The sequence below is a fragment of the Bufo bufo genome, chromosome 4, assembly GCF_905171765.1.
Source record: "Bufo bufo chromosome 4, aBufBuf1.1, whole genome shotgun sequence".
In the NCBI taxonomy this organism is placed as follows: domain Eukaryota; kingdom Metazoa; phylum Chordata; class Amphibia; order Anura; family Bufonidae; genus Bufo; species Bufo bufo.
In genome coordinates, this window is record NC_053392.1 from 320,548,820 (window position 1) to 320,570,355 (window position 21,536).

Here is a 21,536-nt window from a genome sequence, read left to right on the forward strand (position 1 = left end):
AGTGTTCCCGGTGACGTCACCAGCTCTGATGGGCAGCTTTAGTGCTGCCCTAGCCGTTTTACAAGATAGGGCAGCGCTAAAGCCTGCCCATTAGTGCCAGTGATGTCACCGGGCTCACTGCTAGGCGGGAGCCGCCACCTAGCCTTCCCCAGGCGGGACTCCAGAAAATGCCTTTGCCCTGCGCGATACAGCGCAGGGCAAAGGAGGGCATCGGAGCATGAAATGCTCTGATGTTCATATCACGGAGACTGAGTAGGGGGAGAAGGGGATATGTCTGGGTTCAGCTCTGAACCCGGACAACCCTTTTAATTGCAGTCTGTATGAATGTGTGTATATCACTTGCAATCCATTAGGGCTGACAAGGGTCATACATCTAATCACTTTAAAAACCTTTTTTTATTCTTTTGTATATAGCCAATTTTTTCTTTATAAAAAATTTAAAAAGACCCTATGCAGAGCAAGGAGTGGGAAATATTAGGAAGCAAGTGACCAGTAAGTTCTTGAAGTTGATCTGAGTGTGGTTAGACAATCTGGTCAGAGAATCTACAATGCAGCAGGTCTTGTGAGGTGTTCCAGGTATGCAGTGGTAAGTACCTACTAAAGGTAGTCCAAGGAAGGACAACCGCTGAACCACAGCTGACTGATGTGCATCAGGAGCAAAGGCTAACAAGTCTGGTCTAATCCCACAAAAGAACAACTGAATAAGTTACTGCTGGCTATGATAGAAAGGCGTCACACAGTACATTGCACCTGATGCATTAATGTTATGGCTGTTCAGTGTACATGTGCCAATGTTGTTGTGGCTATGCAAACTTAAAGAGGACCTTTCATCAGTTTTGCAAAAGTCTAATTAGGGTGTTACCTTATAGGGCGGCCCCCACTGATGCCATGGCTGTTTTTTATTTTTTCAAAAGACCCCCCCCCCCCAGTTTTTCTGCTGTGCCACTCCGTTGATTTTGGCGCCTTGTATTATAATTAGGAGTATCGGAACAATGAAGAGAAGACCGAGGCTTTCTCAGTGGGCGTCTCCTTCTTCCTGGCTGTAGCGCTGTCCAATCGCAGCGCAGAGCGTCACAGCCAGGTTTCAGGGAGAAAGATACCCATGGACAAAACCTTAGTCTCCTCCTCCCTGTTCCGATGCTACTAATTATAGTACTGAGCGAGGAAAATACCAGAGGGCGTATACGTATACTTTAGGGAAGAAAAAGGATACAAAAAGGCAGCACACCACGTTCTTGTACCCTGCACAGTGCGGTTAAAAAAAATTAAAATATAAAAAAAGTATACTCTCTTTTTACAATAGTAAAAAAAACTTATACCTTTGTTTTTGTTTTTTTTACAATGTAACTCTACGGTGAATAGATGCCACTGTATGGCATCAGTTAACGTATACGTTTTTTGGGAAAAACATGATGTGAAACCAGCCAAAGAAATATGTATAATAGCACCACGTAACAGAAAACCCAAATTAGAGGAAAAAAGTCACTATATTGTTATTCCCCTCAGAAACGTACAATGTTCTTCAACCTGATTGGGGGCCCCCCCAGCCACAAGTGCTATGGCTATAGTTACGCCTATGCTCATTCTATACAGTCTTTTGTAATCCTTTGTATTGGACAGTGTAAATGGGAAGAAACCAGCAGACACCTTGCAGTGACAGAAAAGCAGCCCATCAGGTGGCACGCTGCGTGCCTGACAAATGAACATTTCCATGGGAAGTCCCACAGGCTGCCAAATCTTCTAATTACACCTGCCACTCCCAGGCTGTTAACCCCGTGTACAACAACTTCCTGGGTGGCTCTCCCTAGAAGCAATCTTGCTTTATTCTTCCAGTGTCAGACATGCTCCTTCTCTCAGCACGTTTGGATTGGTGGGCCCGCCAGCCCACGGGATCAGCTGTGAGAGTCTCACAGCTGCAAGCATTCTTTTGGGAACCCAGCGCTCGTCCTCATCCCTGCCGCTTAATGTAATTACTGAGGGCTCTCACGCAGCACTAATGTCATTTGCACATTTTCACAGCTGAAGTACAAGGAATGGATGAAATGTTGGGACCCAGCTCCCACACTTTTACCAATGTTATAGGTGCAAGGACTGGGACTTTTTTGTAGCCATGTCCCGGATTCTGTATTAGTATAAATCCAATAAACTAAGTGATAATAATATTAGTTATGATCTATACTTCACTTAACCAAGAACAAGTGTTTTAGTTTAATAACTTAGGCTGGGTTCACATCATGTTTTTCCTAGCAGTTTAAAGGGATTCTGTCATGACATTTTAGGCCTACAACCTAAACATATGGCCAGGTCCGTCCAAATAGCATGAATCCGAAACTGTACTTATTAAATGTGCCTGTGGCTCTATTAGCACATAAAACAGGTTTTTATAACCTGTCATTCACCTACCTAAGGTGCCCAAGGGGACGTCGCTTCATAGAGTGTGCCCGGCTGCAGCCATCTCCGTCTGGTGCCCAGCACCGCCGTCTTATTAGTTGAAATCGCCGCCCTCCCTGTCTATAGTGCCGCCTTCCTCAACTCAGCCACCCTCCGCAATCGTCCGGTCCCTCAGGTTATGCCTAGTGCACATGCGGGATCTGGCAAAGGGACCGGACGATTGCGGAGGTGGGGCTGAGGTGAGGAAGGTGGCGATTTCAACTGGGAAGGCGGCGCTGGCCACCAGACGGAGATGGCTGCAGCCGGGCACCCTGTATGAAGCGACGTCCCTTTGGGCACCTTAGGTAGGTGAATGACAGGTTATAAAAACCCGTTTTATGTGCTAATAGAGCCACAGGCACATTTAATAAGTACAGTTTCGGATTCATGCTATTTGGACGGACCTGGCCATATGTTTAGGTTATAGGCCTAAAATGTCATGACAGAATCCCTTTAACATATACCTTAAACGGATGCCTCAGACTGATGCCAAACAGAGGCATCCCTTCACCATAGAGTTTTTGTATCCTTTTTGTCCTCTAATGTATACGTCAAACAGAGGCAAAAAACGTGATGTGATCCCACCCTTGGGGCTTGTTCTCATCTCATTTTATGTTCAGCATGTGCACTGGGAGTCCATTGCCAGACGCCGGCCAAAAGACAGTCTTTTTGGCCTCTATCTGGCTGGTAAACATCACTAGAGTAGCACAAAAGTCCACACTATTCCAAACCAAAGAATCCAGTAAAATAATGAATACATTTAACAGACGGTATAACAGCTTATGGGGGACGGATGCCACAATACGGCATCCATTACTGGCCTCGGTTATACGTGTGCGTTAGGTTAGGAATCTCCAGTGACGTCACTGTTCATATATGGACAGTCATCATTTGAGTTTCCTCAAACAAACATTGAAAACAGGCATTTAGCATGGCCTCCCCTCCGGCAGGATGAGCAGATGTAACGTAAAATTTTCAAGTAGATAGGTGACCTTCTTTCTACTCGCCTTCAGGGTGGATATTACTCGGTCGGAGAGACCCAGAGATTTTAGCATCTGGACCTCAGGATCCAGGCTGTCAACTTTAGGAAGTTCGGGTTGTGGTGTAGGATTGGTCCCTGATGAAGGAGATCCCTCCTGGGTGCAGGTTTTTTAGAGAAGGAAACCAACTTCTCTTCGGCCAGTAAGGGGCTATTAGGATCAGAGTTGTATGTTCTTGGCTGAGCTTCTGGATTATTTTGGGAATCAGAGGCAATGCGTAGCAAAGGTTCCAATTCCATTTTATTGTGAATGCATCCAGCGCCCAAGGATTGTCCCGTGGACTTAGGGAGCAGAATGTTGGTACCTTCGCATTTTCTCTTGAGGCGAACAGATCTATTTGAGGGGTGCCCATCTGTCTATCAGCATTTGAAAAACAACCCGATTCAGAGACCATTCCGTGTGGTCTATTAGATTTCGACTGAGGTAGTCTGCCTCTATGTTCAGAGCCCCTTTCAGGTGAATCGCAGAGATGGATTCTACATGGAACTCTGCCCAATTGAAATTTTTTTCTGATATGTACATCAGTTTCGCTGATCTTGTCCCACCTTGACGAGAAAGGTACGCTACTGTAGTCATGTTGCCGGATAGGACTTTTAGGTGTAGGCCTTGGAGGAGGTCTTCCGCCGCCTTCAATGACTCCCAAACCGCCCTCAGCTCTCTGAAGTTGGATGATTGAGAACGAGTTGTTGGCGGCCAGGTACCCTGAAAGTAATGATCCCCCACCTTCGCTCTCCATCCTTTTTCGTTTGCGTCTGTTAGGACCTGAACGTAAGGAGCCTTCTCCCAGGGGACTCCCAAGGAGAGGTTGTTCGAGTTCGTCCACCAGTCTAGGAAGGTCTTCACTAGTAGAGGGATGGACACTCTGTGATTCAGGGAGTTCTGCTGCCTGTTCCATGTTCTGAGAATCCAGGCTTGGAGGATCCGGAAGTGTGACTGACTCCAGGGTACCGAGGGTATGCAAGACAAGAGAAGACCTAGAAGGGTCATGGCTTCCCTTATGGTGCAGGACCTTCTGCTCTGAAACCGTTGGACAAAATCAGAAACCTTTGTTTAAAGATCCAATGGTAGGAACGTGTGTTGAACTTGGGAATCTAGAATGACCCCCAGAAACTGAATCATACTGGATGGTTGGAGATTTGATTTTTGCAAGTTTATTAACCAGCCTAGATTTCGTATGAATGATAGGAACGTGTCTAGGTTCGCTCTGAGCTGACTTTCGCTGTCCCCAATTATGAGGAAATCGTCCAAGTATGGAACGATCACCAAGCCTCTGCCTCAGGGAGGCCACCATCTCGACAACAAGCTTCGTGAAGACTCTGGCAGCAGATGATATTCCAAAGGGAAGAGCCGTAAATTGGAAGTGAAGGATTGAGCCTTTGCGATCCCGAATTGCGAATCTCAGAAATTTCTGGGAATCTGGGTGGATCGGGACGTGATAGTAGGCGTCCCTTAGGTCTACAGAGCACATGAGAGCGTTTCTTCCTATCAGTGGTATCAGAGACTCCATCCTGAGTCTCAGATAGACTATAAATTTGTTTAGGGTCTTTAAATTTATGATAGTGCGAAATAAGCCTCCCTTCTTTTGAACCAAGAACAGGTTTGAATAGAACCCCTGCCCTACCTGTGACAATGGGACCTGGGTTACTACACCCATCTCTAGAAGGCTCTGGACTCCCTGCCGGATTTTCTTGTTTACTGAGGATGAGCCGGAACTAGTGACAATGAAACGGTTTGGGGGAGATGAAGAAAACTCTTTTTGGAGGCCGGATCTTATGATCTCCCGGGCCCAAGGATTCTGGGTAATGGAAACCCAAAGGGCTACAAAATTCTTCAATCTCCCCCCGACTCTGGCGTCATTGTCTGTCACTAGATTTACCCTGGGAGGAAGGGAGGGGAGTGCCTATTCCCTTGCCACCCTTGGGGTAGCTCCAGCGACCCGACTTCCCTTTATCTCTGTAGGGCCTACCCTGACTAGCGGAGGCACGAAAGGGAAATTTCCTTTTAAAAAAATCGTTCTTCGGGGAAACCTTTCTTTTTGTCTGCCGCCTTTTCTAAAATATGGTCTAACACAGGGCCAAAGACGTACTCCCCCGAGAAGGGGATGGAGCACAACAAGGTTTTATCCTTGGGCCAGCACTTCATCCACAAGGCCCGGCGGGCCGCATTGGATAGGCCGGCATCCTTGGCGGCGAATCTTACGGATTCCGCCCGAGGCATTAGCCATAAATGCAGTGGCAGACTTCAGCAGGGGAAGGGAATTTAAGATCTCCTCCCTAGGGCTCTTGTCACAGATATGAGTCTCTAGTTCGTTTAACTACAACCCCATGGCCCTCGCCACCGAGGTAGCAACAATATTATTCTTTAGGTTGTACATTGTACATTGCGGCCTCCCCGGATTTCTTCAATAAGCTGTCCACCTTCCTGTCCATGGGGTCGAGTAACTGTGAGGCGTCCTCAAATGATAGAGCTGTCTTCTTATTTACTTTTGCGACCTGAACATCGATCTTAGGTGTTTCATTAAATATTTTGCACTCATTTGGATCAAATAGAAGTCGATTCCGAAATGACTTGGGTACCCCCAGGCGTTTCTCGGGATTGGACCACTCGTCGAGGACCATCTCACGTATATTCTCGTTTATAGGAAAAACGCTGTTTTTTTTTACGCGAAGACCTCCGAACATCTCGTTCTGTACTGAATGGGACTTCTGGGCTTCCTCCACCCCCATAGTGGCTCTGACAGCCTTTAATAAGTCTGGCATGCATTCAGAGGAAAAACAAAACCTTCTGTCAGATTCAGAGTATTCTATGTCAGAGGAGGCTTCCTCGTCGTCCCAGGGTCTAGAGGACGAAGCGTCTTCAGCTATTCCGTCTGAATCTGAGGAAGAGGGGGGCGCTATCTTCTGTCTTTTAGCTGGGGTGGATCCCTAGGTAAAGAAGTAAGCTGAGATAAAGAGGATCTGACTTCTTCGTGAATCATGGACCTAAACTCTTCAATTAGGGAAGGTTGTTCTTTACGTATGTCCTGGAAGATTTTGCGGACAGGGAACGATGCCCGTGGATGCCATCCCTATAGAGGAGGTAACTTACAGGATTGCACATTGCACCAGAAAGCTATTTATTGATGATTATGTATGGTGAAGTACTATTATGTATTAATGAGGATGTATTGATTCACCTGGGGGAGGGTTAATCACATTTACTAGGCACTATATAAAAGACACATGTTGTATATTCACTGCATTGCTTGAAAAAGACCGAGGACGGTCGAAACGTCGCATCACCTTGCTGTTCTTATGGAATAAACCAACACCATATTTTCTACATATGACGAGTCCTGCGGATTTCTTTGTATTTCTCTGACGTTGGGATCATCAGCCAGGATCCCCATCTGCTTGCACCACCACTACCACAGTTAAAGGTATTTTTTACGGTTTGCCCAATTGTTAGTTGGGTCTAGTAGTGCTGCCGGATCTCTATATATATCCAGTATGGCTTTTATCTGAGCGTGCACACTAAAATACGGACTTTTTTTTACATAAAAATATTTTTGAAAGAGGTGAGAACCTTTTTCATTTTTTTCACCTTTTTAAAAAAAATAAATGGCAACAGCAGGAAGTTCGGTCTACACTGAGGAGGAGGTGACTAGGATCCTGGGGGAGAGCTCTGGAGAGGATTCTTTTTTGAATAAACCCACAGCTGATCTGATTAAACGTAAATTAGAACAGGAGAAAAAGGTACGGATTTCCCATGAACTCCATCAATCTACCCTCCGGGAATACTATAGAGCTGGGAGGATTCCGAGGGGTCTTCGTTCTCATCTTAGACCAATTCTGCTTCCGAATAATAGCGAATTTTGCGCAAAATTCGAAATGATATCGAATCGTTATTCTATGGACATCATGCTTCTAAATATGGAGTATTTGCAACTTGAGTTAGAAACTAACCAGACGCGTATCAATGCATTGGAGAACCAGCTAAGCACTTTATTATCAGTAACTGAAATATCAGCAATTAAAACCAAACTGGATACTGACTTACATAAATACTGGAATAATATTGAGATCACCAAGAGGCAAAAATGGCACCGAGACCTCGATGACTACACTCGAGGTGAAGTATATAGAAAGCAGACCATGGGACGACAAAGGAACCAAAACATACAATTTAAAGGGAAACCACGCCGCAAACCCTATGATGGAAGAACGGATACAGACGTGACCACCCCGGAATCATCTGAGGACTATAGCGATGACCCTCCTTTTTTAGGTCAAGGTCTCAACCAGAGAAAACGAGACAACAAAGGAGGGGAGGATCTAAACACAGGCGATGGAGGAAGTACTGTGACAACCAGGTCAAAGAAACCACCGATCGGCCAGAACCGGATAGGACATTTGGACAAAACGAGAGATCAAGTCATGAACAGACTGAAGTAGATAGTCTAGTGGTAAATATCTCATCATTTTCTTTTTCAGAGTCCGAATTGACATTATTGAATAAGGGTTTATCTTATTGCCCTACCATGTTTATAGATTGGTTTGAATATGAAGTGGATTTGTACCTTTTCTTTAGACGTTTGAGACTTAAAGTTTCTTTTTCAGGAAAAAGGGATGATACCACCAAAAGGGAGGAGGAGGGTGGACATAACACCATGACCCTTAAAAAATATAACCTTTCAATTAAAAGTAAGTTTCAACCACCGCCAAATATCAATGTCATTGAGGCATATATTACATTGGTACAGAAATATATGCAGAAACTAAGGGAACGGTCACAGATCAGGTTCAGATCTAACCTCACTAAAACAGAGAAAAATATACTAACTAAACTGAGCAATAGAGATGAAATTACCATCAAGCCAGCCGACAAAGGCGGAGCTATTGTCATTATGGACACTGTGAAATATGAATGTGAGATAAAGAGACAGCTCAATGATACCTCGGTCTACCGTCAAATTGATCACGACCCAAAGTTTGAGATCTCTCGTAAGATCAAGCTTTTGGTAGATGACGCGTACGCTGAGGATATCATAGATGGTCCACTACATGATTACTTGATAGTCACATATCCTGTCACCCCAGTACTGTATACCCTACCCAAGATACATAAGAACAGAGTTGATCCGCCAGGGCGCCCTATAGTGTCCGGCATCAACTCTGTTCTTTCACGACCAGCTATGTTCTTGGATAGGGTACTTCAAACATATTTAACAAGAGCTTTGTCCTATGTGAAAGATACTACCCATTTCTTGCATAAATTGAAAGAACTAAGAGTTGAACCTGGAGATAGGCTAGTCTCGTTTGATGTGGTCAGTCTAAATACTAGCATTGACCATGACAAAGGTTTGGAGGCGGTCAGGCATGTCTTGAATGACTCAGAATATACACCAGAAATGGTGAATTTTATTCTGACATTATTGGAGATTATACTGACCTGTAATTATTTTAAGTTTAAGGACCAATTTTTTTTACAAACTAGGGGGACCGCAATGGGGTCTAACGCCGCACCAGTTTACGCTAACATCTACATGTCCTATATAGAGAGTCAATTTGTGTATCCATCCAGCTCCTTCAAATTTGTGAGGGGCTGGATGAGATACATTGACGATATCTTTTGTATATGGACAGGCACAGAACTGGAATTACACACATTCAATGAGTACCTGAATAATATCCATCCAGCTCTAAAATTCACGAGAGTCAGTTCTATGACCGAGCTACAATTCCTGGACACATTGGTATGTGTTCAGGATGGGAAATTGGGCACAGACATACATGTGAAGAACACTGACAAAAACAACATCCTACAATACGACAGTTCACACCCACGAGACAGGATAAAATCATTGCCGTACAGTCAATTCCTACGGGTACGTAGATTTGTCAGTGACGAGGAAAAAGTGGAGACAAGATTGTGGGAAATGAATAAAAAATTTGTCAACAGGGGATACCCTACACAATTGACGAATAAACATCAGGATAGGGCTCATAGAATGGAAAGGGATAAATTGCTCGAGAAGAACACAGATAAATTGAGTGTTCAAAATAGGATTCCTTTTGTTTCCAGATATACAATGTTGAGCAGACAGGTAGCTACGGTGATTAGAAAGAACTGGAAACTTCTTACACAAGCATTTCCAGATACCCCAGAATTCAAAAATCCCCCTCTATTCTCATATAGAAGAGGTCCTAATGTTAGAGACAGGTTAGTGCACGCTGATAAACCTCCAAACATGCAACCACAGAAACAAATAGGATGTTACCCCTGCCTAGGGTGTTGCCATTGTAATAACATGATAAAAGGAAAAACATTTGCACACCCTCATACTGGAAAAAAATACTAAATTAGACAGTTTTATACCTGTAAATATGTCATTTACACCCTTCAATGCCCGTGTGGGCTGCTCTATGTGGGGGAAACCACACAGGAGATAAAAAAAGAGGATCACACAACATAAGTCCAAGATCCGAAAAAAAGCTTTGGATCTCCCAGTACCAGATCACTTTGACAAATTGGGACATAATTTGTCCCAACTTCGATTTCAGGTCATAGATGGGATACCACCATTACGGAGGGGGGGGGATCGGGAGACCCCCCTTAAACAACTAGAGCTAAAATGGATTCATAGGCTCGATACACGTGAACCTAGGGGACTCAATAGAGATTTTAATCTGGGGGTCTTTCTATAAGGGATCCAATGTGTCTCTTCCTCTCAAGTGTAGACGGGATCTTTATTTGTTATTTTGTGTAACTTAAGATTGTGTCCAACTTAGTTGTGATGATTTTAATTTTTTGAGTTGTTCACCAAACACTAATATTTAATTGTCTCTCTCCAGGGATGTCCTCACCGGGGTTTCTCCTTGGTCCGCAATTATCGATTTTGATGTCCCCAATGTCATACAGTCTTTTGTCCAGTTTTTACGGTGTCCGGGCCTGGCCAGTGGGGGGTGAGTCCTATCCTTTGGTCTTTTACCTCTAAAAAGGAAAACATAGTGTATGTTTGGACGGACGTGGTGTGTCACGGGGGCTATTGTCACTAAACATGATTGGCCCTTGTGACACCCTGAACGACCGTAAACCCCCGATAGGAGACATCTGCCCCATCTGATGGTACAGATGGGACGGAGTCATTAACCTGAAGGGGTAGTATGTTTGAGTATATGGTATCCTCAGAGGGGTGTATGGCTGAATGAGAACAGCGATCACTCTGGAGGAACCATATTAAGTATTTAGTGTATATGGGGATTTTGAATTAACTATGTCGAGAAATTACCCCAAGTATGATGTTGGAGGCATTTAGACTTAATGAGAGGGATTTTCACCCATTAGGACATGTCCGGGAACCGGTTGAATAGTGACAGGGGGAGGAGTCGGGTGACGCGCTCTCTCCCAAACTACCACAAATGGAGGTGAGACACAGGTGGACAGGGGACACTTCTCTACACCTGCATTTGGACACTTGCTATTAAAAGTTCATACAGCTAATACGACGGGGAACCTGCCTTAGTCGATTATAGTAAGTAGATCCTGACATTTATGATCTATTAGCTAGTTCTATATATAGTCAGTCACATAGGACTGATAGTGACCATTGTTGTGTACTTTTTGTTTCCGTTTTCTTTAGCATTCCCTTAAGTTCATTGAAGTCCCCTGATGAGTTCTGGTAATTCAGAACGAAACATGGCATGTAGGGCTTTGTACAATAGGGAATAGGCCCCAATACAGGGACAGGTTCCGTATGGGGTCGCCCCTATCAGGGCGGGTGCTCTGTGTTTGGTAGGCAGGTGTACTGTTTAGTCCCTAACCCTCCATCTAGGTAGGGCCGTTATTCCAGGGCATAACAGGAGATTCCATCACTGCCGTTTACCACCTAAGTGCCGGTCACAAATGTCCTTCTGTCATCCACGAAAGGACCATCACGCCATCAGGTGTGGATCTCTCTACTGAATTTGGTAAGATCCAGCCTTTTTCTCCATTTCATCTTATGGAATGAGTAGGTGGTGTTCTTATTTATTTGTATCTTGCCTCACAATGTGGTTCACTCAAAACCTATTTTAAAAACTACATAGTAAAAGTAATGTTTTAAGATACCCAGTTCACATGATATTCTGATTATATGTTTGGGTTGTGATCATATACCTCTACACGTCTATCTAGTGCGGAAAGTACCACTGACATAGTGTGAATACAAACGTAGCCTCCATGTGCCGGCCATATCCCATACCTGGCCTCTATTACTGCGCGCCGTGATCTGCCGCAATTAACCCCTCAGGACCTGAGGGGTTTATTGCGGCGGATTACGGCGCGCAGTAATAGAGGCCAGGTATGGGATATGGCCGGCACATGCAGGCTACGTTTGTATTCAGGCATATTAACTATATTCATTGGTAGCGCAGTGGCCACAGCCCCTCCCTTCTACTCCCTCTCTTCTAAGCATTATATTACTTGCGGGCCCCCCCTCCACACGATTAAATCATTGGTGGCAGTGGCCCCAGGGTGGCAGCTTCTGATCAGAGCCCCAGCAGTGTAATCGCGGGGCTCGGATCGGTTACTATGGCAGCCAGGACGCTACTCAAGCCCTTGCTGCCATAGTCAGCTCCCTGCTGCTGTGTGCACTATGCACAGGGCAGCAGGAAGAGTGTGAAGTCCTATTCACCCTAATAGAGATCTATTAGGATGAATAGGACAAGGGTTCTAGCCCCTAAGGAGGCTGTTATTAAATAAAAAGTAAAAAATAAAAGTTTAACCCAATATAGAATATATCGCATATCGCACATGCTTAAAATTATATCGCAATATAGATTTTAGGCCATATCGCCCACCCCTAGTGTGGACCCATTCATTCTCTATGGGGACGGAATGGATGCGGACAGCACACAGTGTGCTGTCCGCATCCGCATTTCTGTAGCGCGCCGCCGATCTTTCGGTCCGCATTTGCAGACAAGAATAGGCATTTCTATGGGGGTGCCAGCCGGGTGTATTGCAGATCCACAATGCACTACGGACGTGTGAATAGATCCTTAACCATGAGACATACTAGTTCCATGCATGTGCTGTTCCCAGTACATGTGCAGCTAGTTAAAGATAGAGGACAAACCCTTTAACATGTGACCTGGCATTTGGATAGGGCTTTCTCCAACACATACAACCCCTTTAACACACAATGAACTACTATACGAGGAGCAAGACGGGTAGCTCGTGCCAAAAGCCTTTGACCGAACTGCATGTCATGATAATGGATTAGATTTTATTGCTTCCATAATAGATAATAATTCTAAGCATTACCTTTCTCGGAGCGTGACGAGTGTTTCTGGAGAATGTCCAGCATCTGGGCAAGAGCCTTCTTATTGCAGTGAGTTGAAAGCTCCTCATCACATTCATAACAACTTAATAAAATAATATAATAGACATGTTATTGAGAGTAGATTTGTGCTCACAAATTTCGCCACAAAGAGCAGAAAATAGGCAGACTTTAAACTTTCCAGCCATGGTCAGACAGGCACCTAGCTTCAGGTCCACATACAGTATTGTAAGTCTTTTAGGCATGCTCAGAAACTCATAAAGTGAGAGCGACAATCAGTAGCATTAACACAGTAGTTACCGATTTGTAACGGCTATATTAATGTTGCATGTACACCACCAAGTCTGGATTTCAGTGAGCAAACAACAGATCCACAAAAGATACCTTCTGCAGACACGCTGCACTTTTGTCATTCCTGTCAACAGAAATGACTATTCTCCCCCACAATGTGGACCAGACTAGGACATGTTCTCTAATTTGAGGAATAGCACAGGTCCACAAAACTACAGATGTGTCCATGACTGTATTGAAAGGAAAGCGTCAGTGAGTTATCTGCAAAAAATGTGGCCAGCACACAGATGGAAAAATACGGTCCAGGTTTGGGTTATCTAAGAACCCTGTTATGGATTCCGCTACCACGGACCATAACTTATGGTCCGACTCCATGGTAGCGGAGTCCATAACGGAATTCTTAGATAACCCGAACCTTGGACGCCGAATTTGAAAACACAAGTTCGCTCATCCCTGGTCATATGCATGAGGCCTTAGAGGAGCAAGATTTTGCATTCTGGTGGTGGGAAGCTGCTAAGTTATGCCGGTTCCCAACTGGCGTGTGGTAGAAGAGCCCACACGATTTTAATCAAAACTGTGTGCGAGAAGGCTTAAATTTGCATGAACAGGATGCACAGCAGGAATGCAATTCAATGTTTGGATGTCTATGCGCATAAAGCAATGTGATATTACATGTAGTGTCTGAATGCATTTGCGTATCAGCCATGGTAGCTTGCACAAGACATTTCATAAGGTTTGGAGGTGCTGCTGTAACTCAGTTTTTTTGCATGGAGTATGCCAGGCATCACCTAACCCAGAGGTTTGGACCAGGGGCGTAGCTAAAGGCTCATGGGTCCTGGTGCAAGAGTTCAGCTTGGGCCCCCATTCCTTTAGTGCTTGTTGGCAAGGGGCAGGTGAGCACATAGCCTTCCTGCTGCCAGAGGCAAACATTGAAAGGGCACCCCCTCATGCCAAATTCTTGACCTAACCCTTTCCCTCCAGCCAGAGGTGTAAATTGAAAAGCATGCACTTTCTATAATGTCAGTGTCTTATGTGGCACAAGGGTTTTTGGGCCCCCTCAGGCTCCTGGGCCCGGTAGCGACTGCTACCTCTGCACCCCCTATAGCTACGCCCCTGGTTTGGACCCAACCTCCGTTGATCTTCTATTTGAAGGTACTGCAGCGCTTCACTGTTTACCAGGAACAGCTCTGTACTCTTGTGACTGGGACTGGAGAGGACTTCTATTCATTTGAATGGGATGAAGCTCTAGTGGGATATAATACAAGGCATTGCCACTACTAAAGTATAGCACGGTGCCCGGTAAACAACGGTCTACGGGGCTGATAGAAACAGCCGAGTGCACTACTGGAGCAGCGTGACACATGCTCATCTGCCACTCCATTCAATCTCCTCCCCACTGCGGTCTAGCGATTGTGGGGGTCCCCAGTGATCAGGCATGTCTCACCTATAGTTTGGATAGGTGATGCATGTCAATAGTAGAAATACTGTACACAAGATTATACTGTAGTCTTTGTTCAACTCTCTTCATACACAAAGAAAACTATTATTTTTACAAAAATGTATGTGGGTCTGCTCTATTTAAGGTCCACTCTACTATTAGTCCATAGTAGTGCTCCCCCACTTCTCTCACTACAAGTTGATGGGGTGCCATGTATCTGCATGTATACAGACCCTATCATTCACCGGGGGGGGGGGGGGGGGCACACTCCTTATTTGTATAGGCGCCTTTACTGCAGATTCCATCATTTTTTAACAAGAAAAATAGCACCGAGTACAGTGCCACCTTTCCAAATGATGGACACCTTGGTGGCACTAGACAGGCCCCGTTATAAAAGTTAATAGAGTCCGTCAGGCTTCACTGTTGTCCCTTGTGCGACAGAGCAGAGCAAAGATGTCAAATCTCATGGATTAAGCACAGTATTGAGCCTACATGCTGTGGACAACTGGCTCCACAGCATGTTACGTCACATATAGTCCTTTTTATTATTTTAGACTGACAAAGTAAAGAAAGAATTGCCTTCCATTAGAAATAACTGTTACTTGTTGGTCTGTTAGCAAACTATTACTCACCAAATGACCCACGTACTGAGGTTAACTGCAATGCAATGAGAATCGCTGTGTGCAGATCGAAAATGCTTCAAGGAGTGTTGGCCTTCAGAGGTAGCGCTACAGCCCTAGGTGTAGAAATAGTATATTATAAAATAGATTGTGTTGTCACTCAAGTAGGGATATGGTGGCAGTCTTAGGGTCCATTCACACGTCCGTTGTTTCTTTCCTGATCTGTTCCGTTTTTTGCGGAACAGATCTGGACCCATTCATTTTCAATGGGTCCTGAAAAAAAATGCGACATTGAGCTGTCCGTTTTTTTTCAGGACCCATTGAAAATGAATGGGTCCAGATCTGTTCCGCAAAAAACGGAACAGATCAGGAAAGAAACAACGGACGTGTGAATGGACCCTTACACTATAGAGACTGTGCCTGCCTTTGGCATGGAGAGAACACTGGGATCTCTGGTAACTTACTATCCCTCACCCCGAAACAGTAAAGTTGGCCATGATGACGATGACAAAGTAAACAAAAAAAATAAAATAATATATCTATATATATAATTATTATTATTTTTTTTTAAATATTAAAAATATACAAATTTTTAATTTAAAAATAAACAATAAAAAAACATAACAGGCATTGCTGCGTCCCAAAATGTCCAAACTATTCAAAATATTTTACCTTGATGGCAAACGCTGTTAAAGAAAAAAAAATAATAAATCACTATTATTTGATCACCACCCCCAAAAAAAAAAAAAAAAATTCAAACAGGCCCTCACACAGCTCTGTAGATAGAAATCTAAAAAAAACTTTTGGCTGTCAGAACATGACGATGCAAAGAAAATTTGAATTGTGGGTTTTTCAATTACAATTTTTCCCATTTCCCAATACAAGATTTGGTGAATGAAATGCTAATTTTTCTGTCCTGCATAAATCTAAGCGCTTGTATGGATGGCTATGTGACTGGAAAATGTAAAAAGTTATGGGTCTTAGGGGTCATGCACACGACTGTATGTATTTTGTGGTCTGCAAAAAACGAATCCACAAAAAAAATATGGATGACGTTCGTGTGCATTCCGTATTTGGCGGAATGGAACAGCTGGCCCCTGATAGAACAGTACTATCCTTGTCCATTGGGCGGACAATAGGAGATGTTCTATTCTTTTGCGGAATGGACATACGGAAACAGAATGCACATAAAATAACTTCAGTTTTTTTGAAAACCCATTGAAAAGAATGGTTCCGCATACGGTCCACAAAAAACGGAACAGACACGGAAAGAAAATAAGTTTGCGTGCATGAGCCCTTAGAATGTGGGGAAGAAAAAATAAAAAATTAAAATTGGCCCTGCCTATAAGGGTTTTTAAAAGGGTTTTCCAGGACTTAGATATTGGATAACCTATGACCTATATCAGATCAATATCTGTCAAATGCACCGATCAGCTGTTTCGACCAGCCAGTAACTATACAATGGACAGACCTGGTAGCAGAAGGATCCATCCACTGTGTAGTGGCCTTGCCAGGATACTGCAGCTCTGTATACTATATATAGGTGCCGGGTGCCTCATCCCCATCAATCTGATATTGATCATCTATACTGAGGATAAAGTCATGAACAAAAAGTCCCGGAAAACTTTTTTTTAACGTACCTGAGAGCACAACATGATAAATCGCTATAATGCGGCGAGTTTTGGCCCATAAAACACTCATCCGAATACATCACAATACACTTTATGGGTATTGATTTTGACAGGGATAATACAATGACATTTCTGACAATCAGCAGAACTGAGAATATAAGTAGATGTGAGAAAATATATATGTGACAAATAAGGAAACCACAGAACATTTCCCCCTTCTGAATTTAGCATTCACCTGATGGCCGCATTTAAGGCACAGCCAAACATCGTCGGGGGGCGCAAACTCTCCATCCAGTGTCCTCCTCTCCTTCATGCATTCTGTGCATGTGGACCACACATTCTGGGACACCGCTTTCTTCACCCGAGTCACATCCACTGCTTGGCTCACATGGTGGCAGGTCAGACCTGGAAAGAAACGAGAGTCACCCAACAAAGCGGCATCAGGCCAGATAAAATGTGTACAAGCAGTGACAGTGCCGATACACACTGCTGATGCAGGACCAGGACAAGGGGTGAACGTTAGCGGTATTGACCACTTCACTAGTACGGGGAAAAACTACACTGTAATCAGTGGGCCTTTAAAGGGGTATTCCGATTCTATAAAGTGATGGCATACTGCCAGGATAGGCCATCACAGTATGATCAGATGGGATCTGACCACCGATTCTTACAATTAGACGGTCACGGCACTGAGTTAGCACAGTGTCCCCTTCTCCCAGCCACATGATTGTACAGGGAAAAAACACTGGGACACAGCATGACCGACCCCATCGTTCTCGGGATCAATGAGGGTTCCAGAGGTCTGACTCCATCTGATCATAAAGTCATGGCATATGCTAGCAATATTCCATCATACTGCAAGAAGGCCATACCCGTTAAGACTTCCTTCCTCCCTATGGTGCCCACTGAACTGAGTGCCGCCCCACAAAGAGTAGCGCTCCAGTCTGTACATGGCGCACCTTCCTGCCTCCTCACCGTCTGTGCAACGTACAGAGACATCGGTCATCTGCAGGGGGCTTAATAGCAGACCCTTTAAATATAGCTGAGACACCACAGGGAAGCATGTGACACCACAACCTGTATGGACTGCTACGCTTGGCCAGCACTATTGTTGCCAACACTGCACCAAAGAAGGGTGTCTCTAGCCCCCCAGCAATGGAGTGCGGATACTTATTAGCTCTGAATGATGGGGAACTAGAAGCGGACTTGTCTCCTGGCCAGAGATCCTCTGTAAAGCAGCCAGCAATCCCGGCTGCCCTGCCATTAACCACCGACGGCTAGAGCAGCAGTTCAGTTCAGTGGCGGTCTTGCTACCAACCAGCATTTTCTTTTAATAAGAAGGAATTTCTAATCATCGCACAGACAAAGGGAAGAAGGGACCAGGCTATGCACAAAGCTAAAGAAGGCCATTCATGAGTTGGCCATTGAGCCTGACCAATTCTATAGCACATCTTTAGTGATACAGTACTAGAATTCTACTGCTTCCCTTCACAATTAAAGGGGCGTTACCTCGACGTGCGCTTCGTCTCGGCGGGGTAACGCCACCCTTGATCGTACGCTCCTCAAGGGTGAGTTATGGACATTTGGCGTTATATATTATTAATGCATATAGGGCGTGTACTTGCCCATATCTGTTTGCTGTGACATGGTTATTTGTGCACTTTATGCCAGTGTTCTTTACATAGTCCCATGTTTTTTGTGTGGGTCTGGGATGGCGTCATTTTCTGCCACCTCTCCTTACATGATGTGATTTTAATATTTTTGTGTATAATAAAGAATCATGTTTTTTACTGGGTACATCGTGGGCTCCGTTTTTCTATGTAGGTTTTTTTTCTGATAATTTTGGGAGCTTGTACCATGGTCACTGTTGATTTCTTTTCTGCTATGTGCGCTAGGTTTCGTTGTTGTTTCTTTCTTGTGTTGATTTAGAATTTTATACAGTCTAGACAATGTTTGCTCAGCTAAACAGCCTGAACTGCAGAATTACACATTAACGCAAACTATCAGAGATGTATTTAGCTCGCAGAGCATTGTCCGACTAGTGGTGCACAGTAAAGCCCCATACACACAACTGTATCCATCTATGGTCTGCAAAATACGTACGCAGTCTGTGGTCCGCATTTGTTTGTTTTTTTGCTTTCTACATCCGTATGGCCGTTCAGCAAGAAGAGAGAACGTGCGCAAAATGCAGACTCACTGAAGTCAACAGCTCCGCAAAAAATGTGGATGCCACACAAACCACATCGGAATCTTGCAGATCCACGATCTGCGGACTGCAAAACGGATACAGTAGTGACCATGCGGCCTTATCCTGTCTGACAACAAACTAAAATCTTGAAAACTGTGAAAAATGAAACAAAGTTGGATATAACGTTGCAGAAGTATTCATTCATACAGAGATTAAAGGGGTTGTCCGGCACGGTTAAAAAAAAAAAACGAATGGCCAGCAGGATTGTGTTCAGAAGTAAAACTCGGCTTTCAAACCGCTCTCCATTCCTGCAGCTCTTGGCAGTGCCCAAGAGAGGGACCACTTTGTGGTCATGAGACCGCTGCAGTCAATCAATGGTCTCAGCGGTCACGTGTGCAAGAGCAGCACATCACTACTACGTCCTGTTGTTGGCGAGGAGACTGTTTGAGCCAGTCAACGGCTTCAGACATCACGTGTACAAGAATGGCACGTCACTGCTTGGTCCCTTTCTTGGTTCTAAGTCCTGACAACCATTAGTGTTTCTTTTTGTTTTTTAATTAGGCCAGACAACCGCTTTAAAAACGAGAAGCTTCTGGCAGCCACTGTTTGGTGGAGTTTACTGAAGACTGATTTGTACAGCTCTCATTGAACTCAATAACGGATCCGTCTTCTCTAAGCTTCCCAAGTAGTGGCTGCATATAAAATTCTAAACTGAATATTTGAAGAGAAGTTGCATACACGATTCACGGAAATAATCAGAATTTAGGACCTATTTAGGTCAGATGGAAGGGACGCAATGCCTGTGGTCTCCATTACATCTTGTGCTACCTAAAATGTATAAACCATTGAACCCCCTGACTCACAAGTATACATAAGTAATAGCTATATGCATAAATACATTATTCAATGAAGCTTTGCAGCACGTGGTTATACAACGTCCAAGGATCCTTTTCTGCATTATGGAAAACCTATCTTCCAATGGCCCTTTGAGGGTCTCCTGTTACTATTAATTGAAACAGTGAACTTTGATCATACCAATAAGGTCATCTGAGGAATCGTCATCAGGGGGACGACTGGACCTCCTACTTCTCCTCGTCTTTTCCGCGCCTCCCAGGGAAGATGGCTCCTTTACTCGCATCTGCAGCTACGAGACAAAAAATGGTCAAGGGGATTCTTAGATGTCCACGCAAGAAGACACATTTACTGGTGAAACTGCTCGAATTCTGCATGGAGGTGGCTGCAACTATGTCTTCTATTTTCTAAAAGTGACAAAAAAATACGTGAGACCTATGAAAGCCCAAGCTGTGAGACGCTACTGTATGGCTCATACATTATATTTAGTTTATATATAGTTTTTCTTTAACTCAAGGTGGAAAATCGGCTTAAAACGAAAGTAAAAAAAAAAAAAAAGTGGTCAACAGCAGGGGACGTGTTCATATAACCAAAGAACTAATAGTCGGCCCTTGGACATTTGTCACTTCCAGCGTCACCAGTGGTGACATGTCTGTATATACACGTGAGTTAGGTAAAAAAAAAAAAATGCCCTGTGGCATTACTTACTCTATTTGTGTACTCATGTGACCAATGACTTGCCTCAGAGATCTACAACATAAGACCACTGAGGCCAGTGGTTGGCTTCAGCATTCATGTAGGTGCACATTACCACTGCAGCCAAGTAAACAGAGACCAGTGGGAGGGGCTGGGGTAGGGGAGCTAGGACAGTAAGGGAATAACTGGTTGGTTTATTAGATTTTTCCCCTTGGAAATGTTTTTTTTTTTATATGTGCCGCTGTCTGGTTTGAACCGACAGATAACATTTTGGGGACACATTTCCTTTAAACTGCACATCTAACATGAAGAAGAAATGGCGCTGCTCGGCAGACATTTCTCACACATTGTGGGGAGACCCCTGAACGATGGGCCTTATGCCCACCTTGTAGAGGAGCAAGTGGTAGTCGGCTCCTCTAGTGGCAGCGTGCCAACGTTCACCGTGCCAGGAGACGCGCCATCCCGCTGACATTGAGGGGTTTGGTAGACTTTGCTCTTAGATGTATGCCAACCTTTACACCTGACTGCCCCTCCATCAGAAGAAACATTTACATTGTATGGTCTATGGCACTCCAGATGTGGGGAAACTACAACTCCCAGCATGCTCCATTCACTACTATGGCAGTTCTAAAAACAGCTAAGCAAGTGTGCATGCTGGGAGTCGTAGTTTCATCACAGCTGGAGTGCAGAGGGTGACATAAACCAGGGATTTCTATGGTCTGGCACTGATACTAAGGGTAGTTGGCTGGGGAACTAGGGAAGCCCCCCTTCGGTCCATCCTCTCATCTGTGTCATACATGGCTGGCACGTGACTGCCCGGTGGGTCCCGCCGCTTACCTGCGGCACAATGCAGGCTACCGGCCGGGAAGGTTGTGGCTCCTGATTGTACTCCACTACAACCCACGTGTTCTCGTGAGGAAATGCCTGCGAACGCAGCAATAACACAGCTACGGAAGCCCGAAGGCGCCAAACTCCTCATGCTGGAGCTGGATTTAGCTTTGGCATTTGCATGCCGGGTCAGGAGACAGTGATAATAATAGCAGAGCTGTGTG

The 21,536-nt window shown here is 44.5% G+C and overlaps 1 protein-coding gene across 1 annotated transcript in view; it reads right to left on the reverse strand.

Annotated features, from left to right (window-relative positions):
• The window catches only part of USP45 (ubiquitin specific peptidase 45), a 170,451-nt gene extending 148,939 nt beyond the window's left edge, over positions 1-21,512 (reverse strand). Inside the window, exons 1-5 of the mRNA XM_040428797.1 lie at positions 21,322-21,512; positions 19,972-20,080; positions 16,984-17,153; positions 15,130-15,233; positions 12,753-12,853 (exon numbers count right to left, since the gene is read on the reverse strand). Of these exons, the coding sequence (XP_040284731.1) occupies positions 12,753-12,853; positions 15,130-15,233; positions 16,984-17,153; positions 19,972-20,074 (478 nt within the window). The 5' untranslated portion in view covers positions 20,075-20,080; positions 21,322-21,512. The remainder of the gene's footprint in view (positions 1-12,752; positions 12,854-15,129; positions 15,234-16,983; positions 17,154-19,971; positions 20,081-21,321) is intronic.
• Positions 21,513-21,536: the final 24 nt, after the last annotated feature.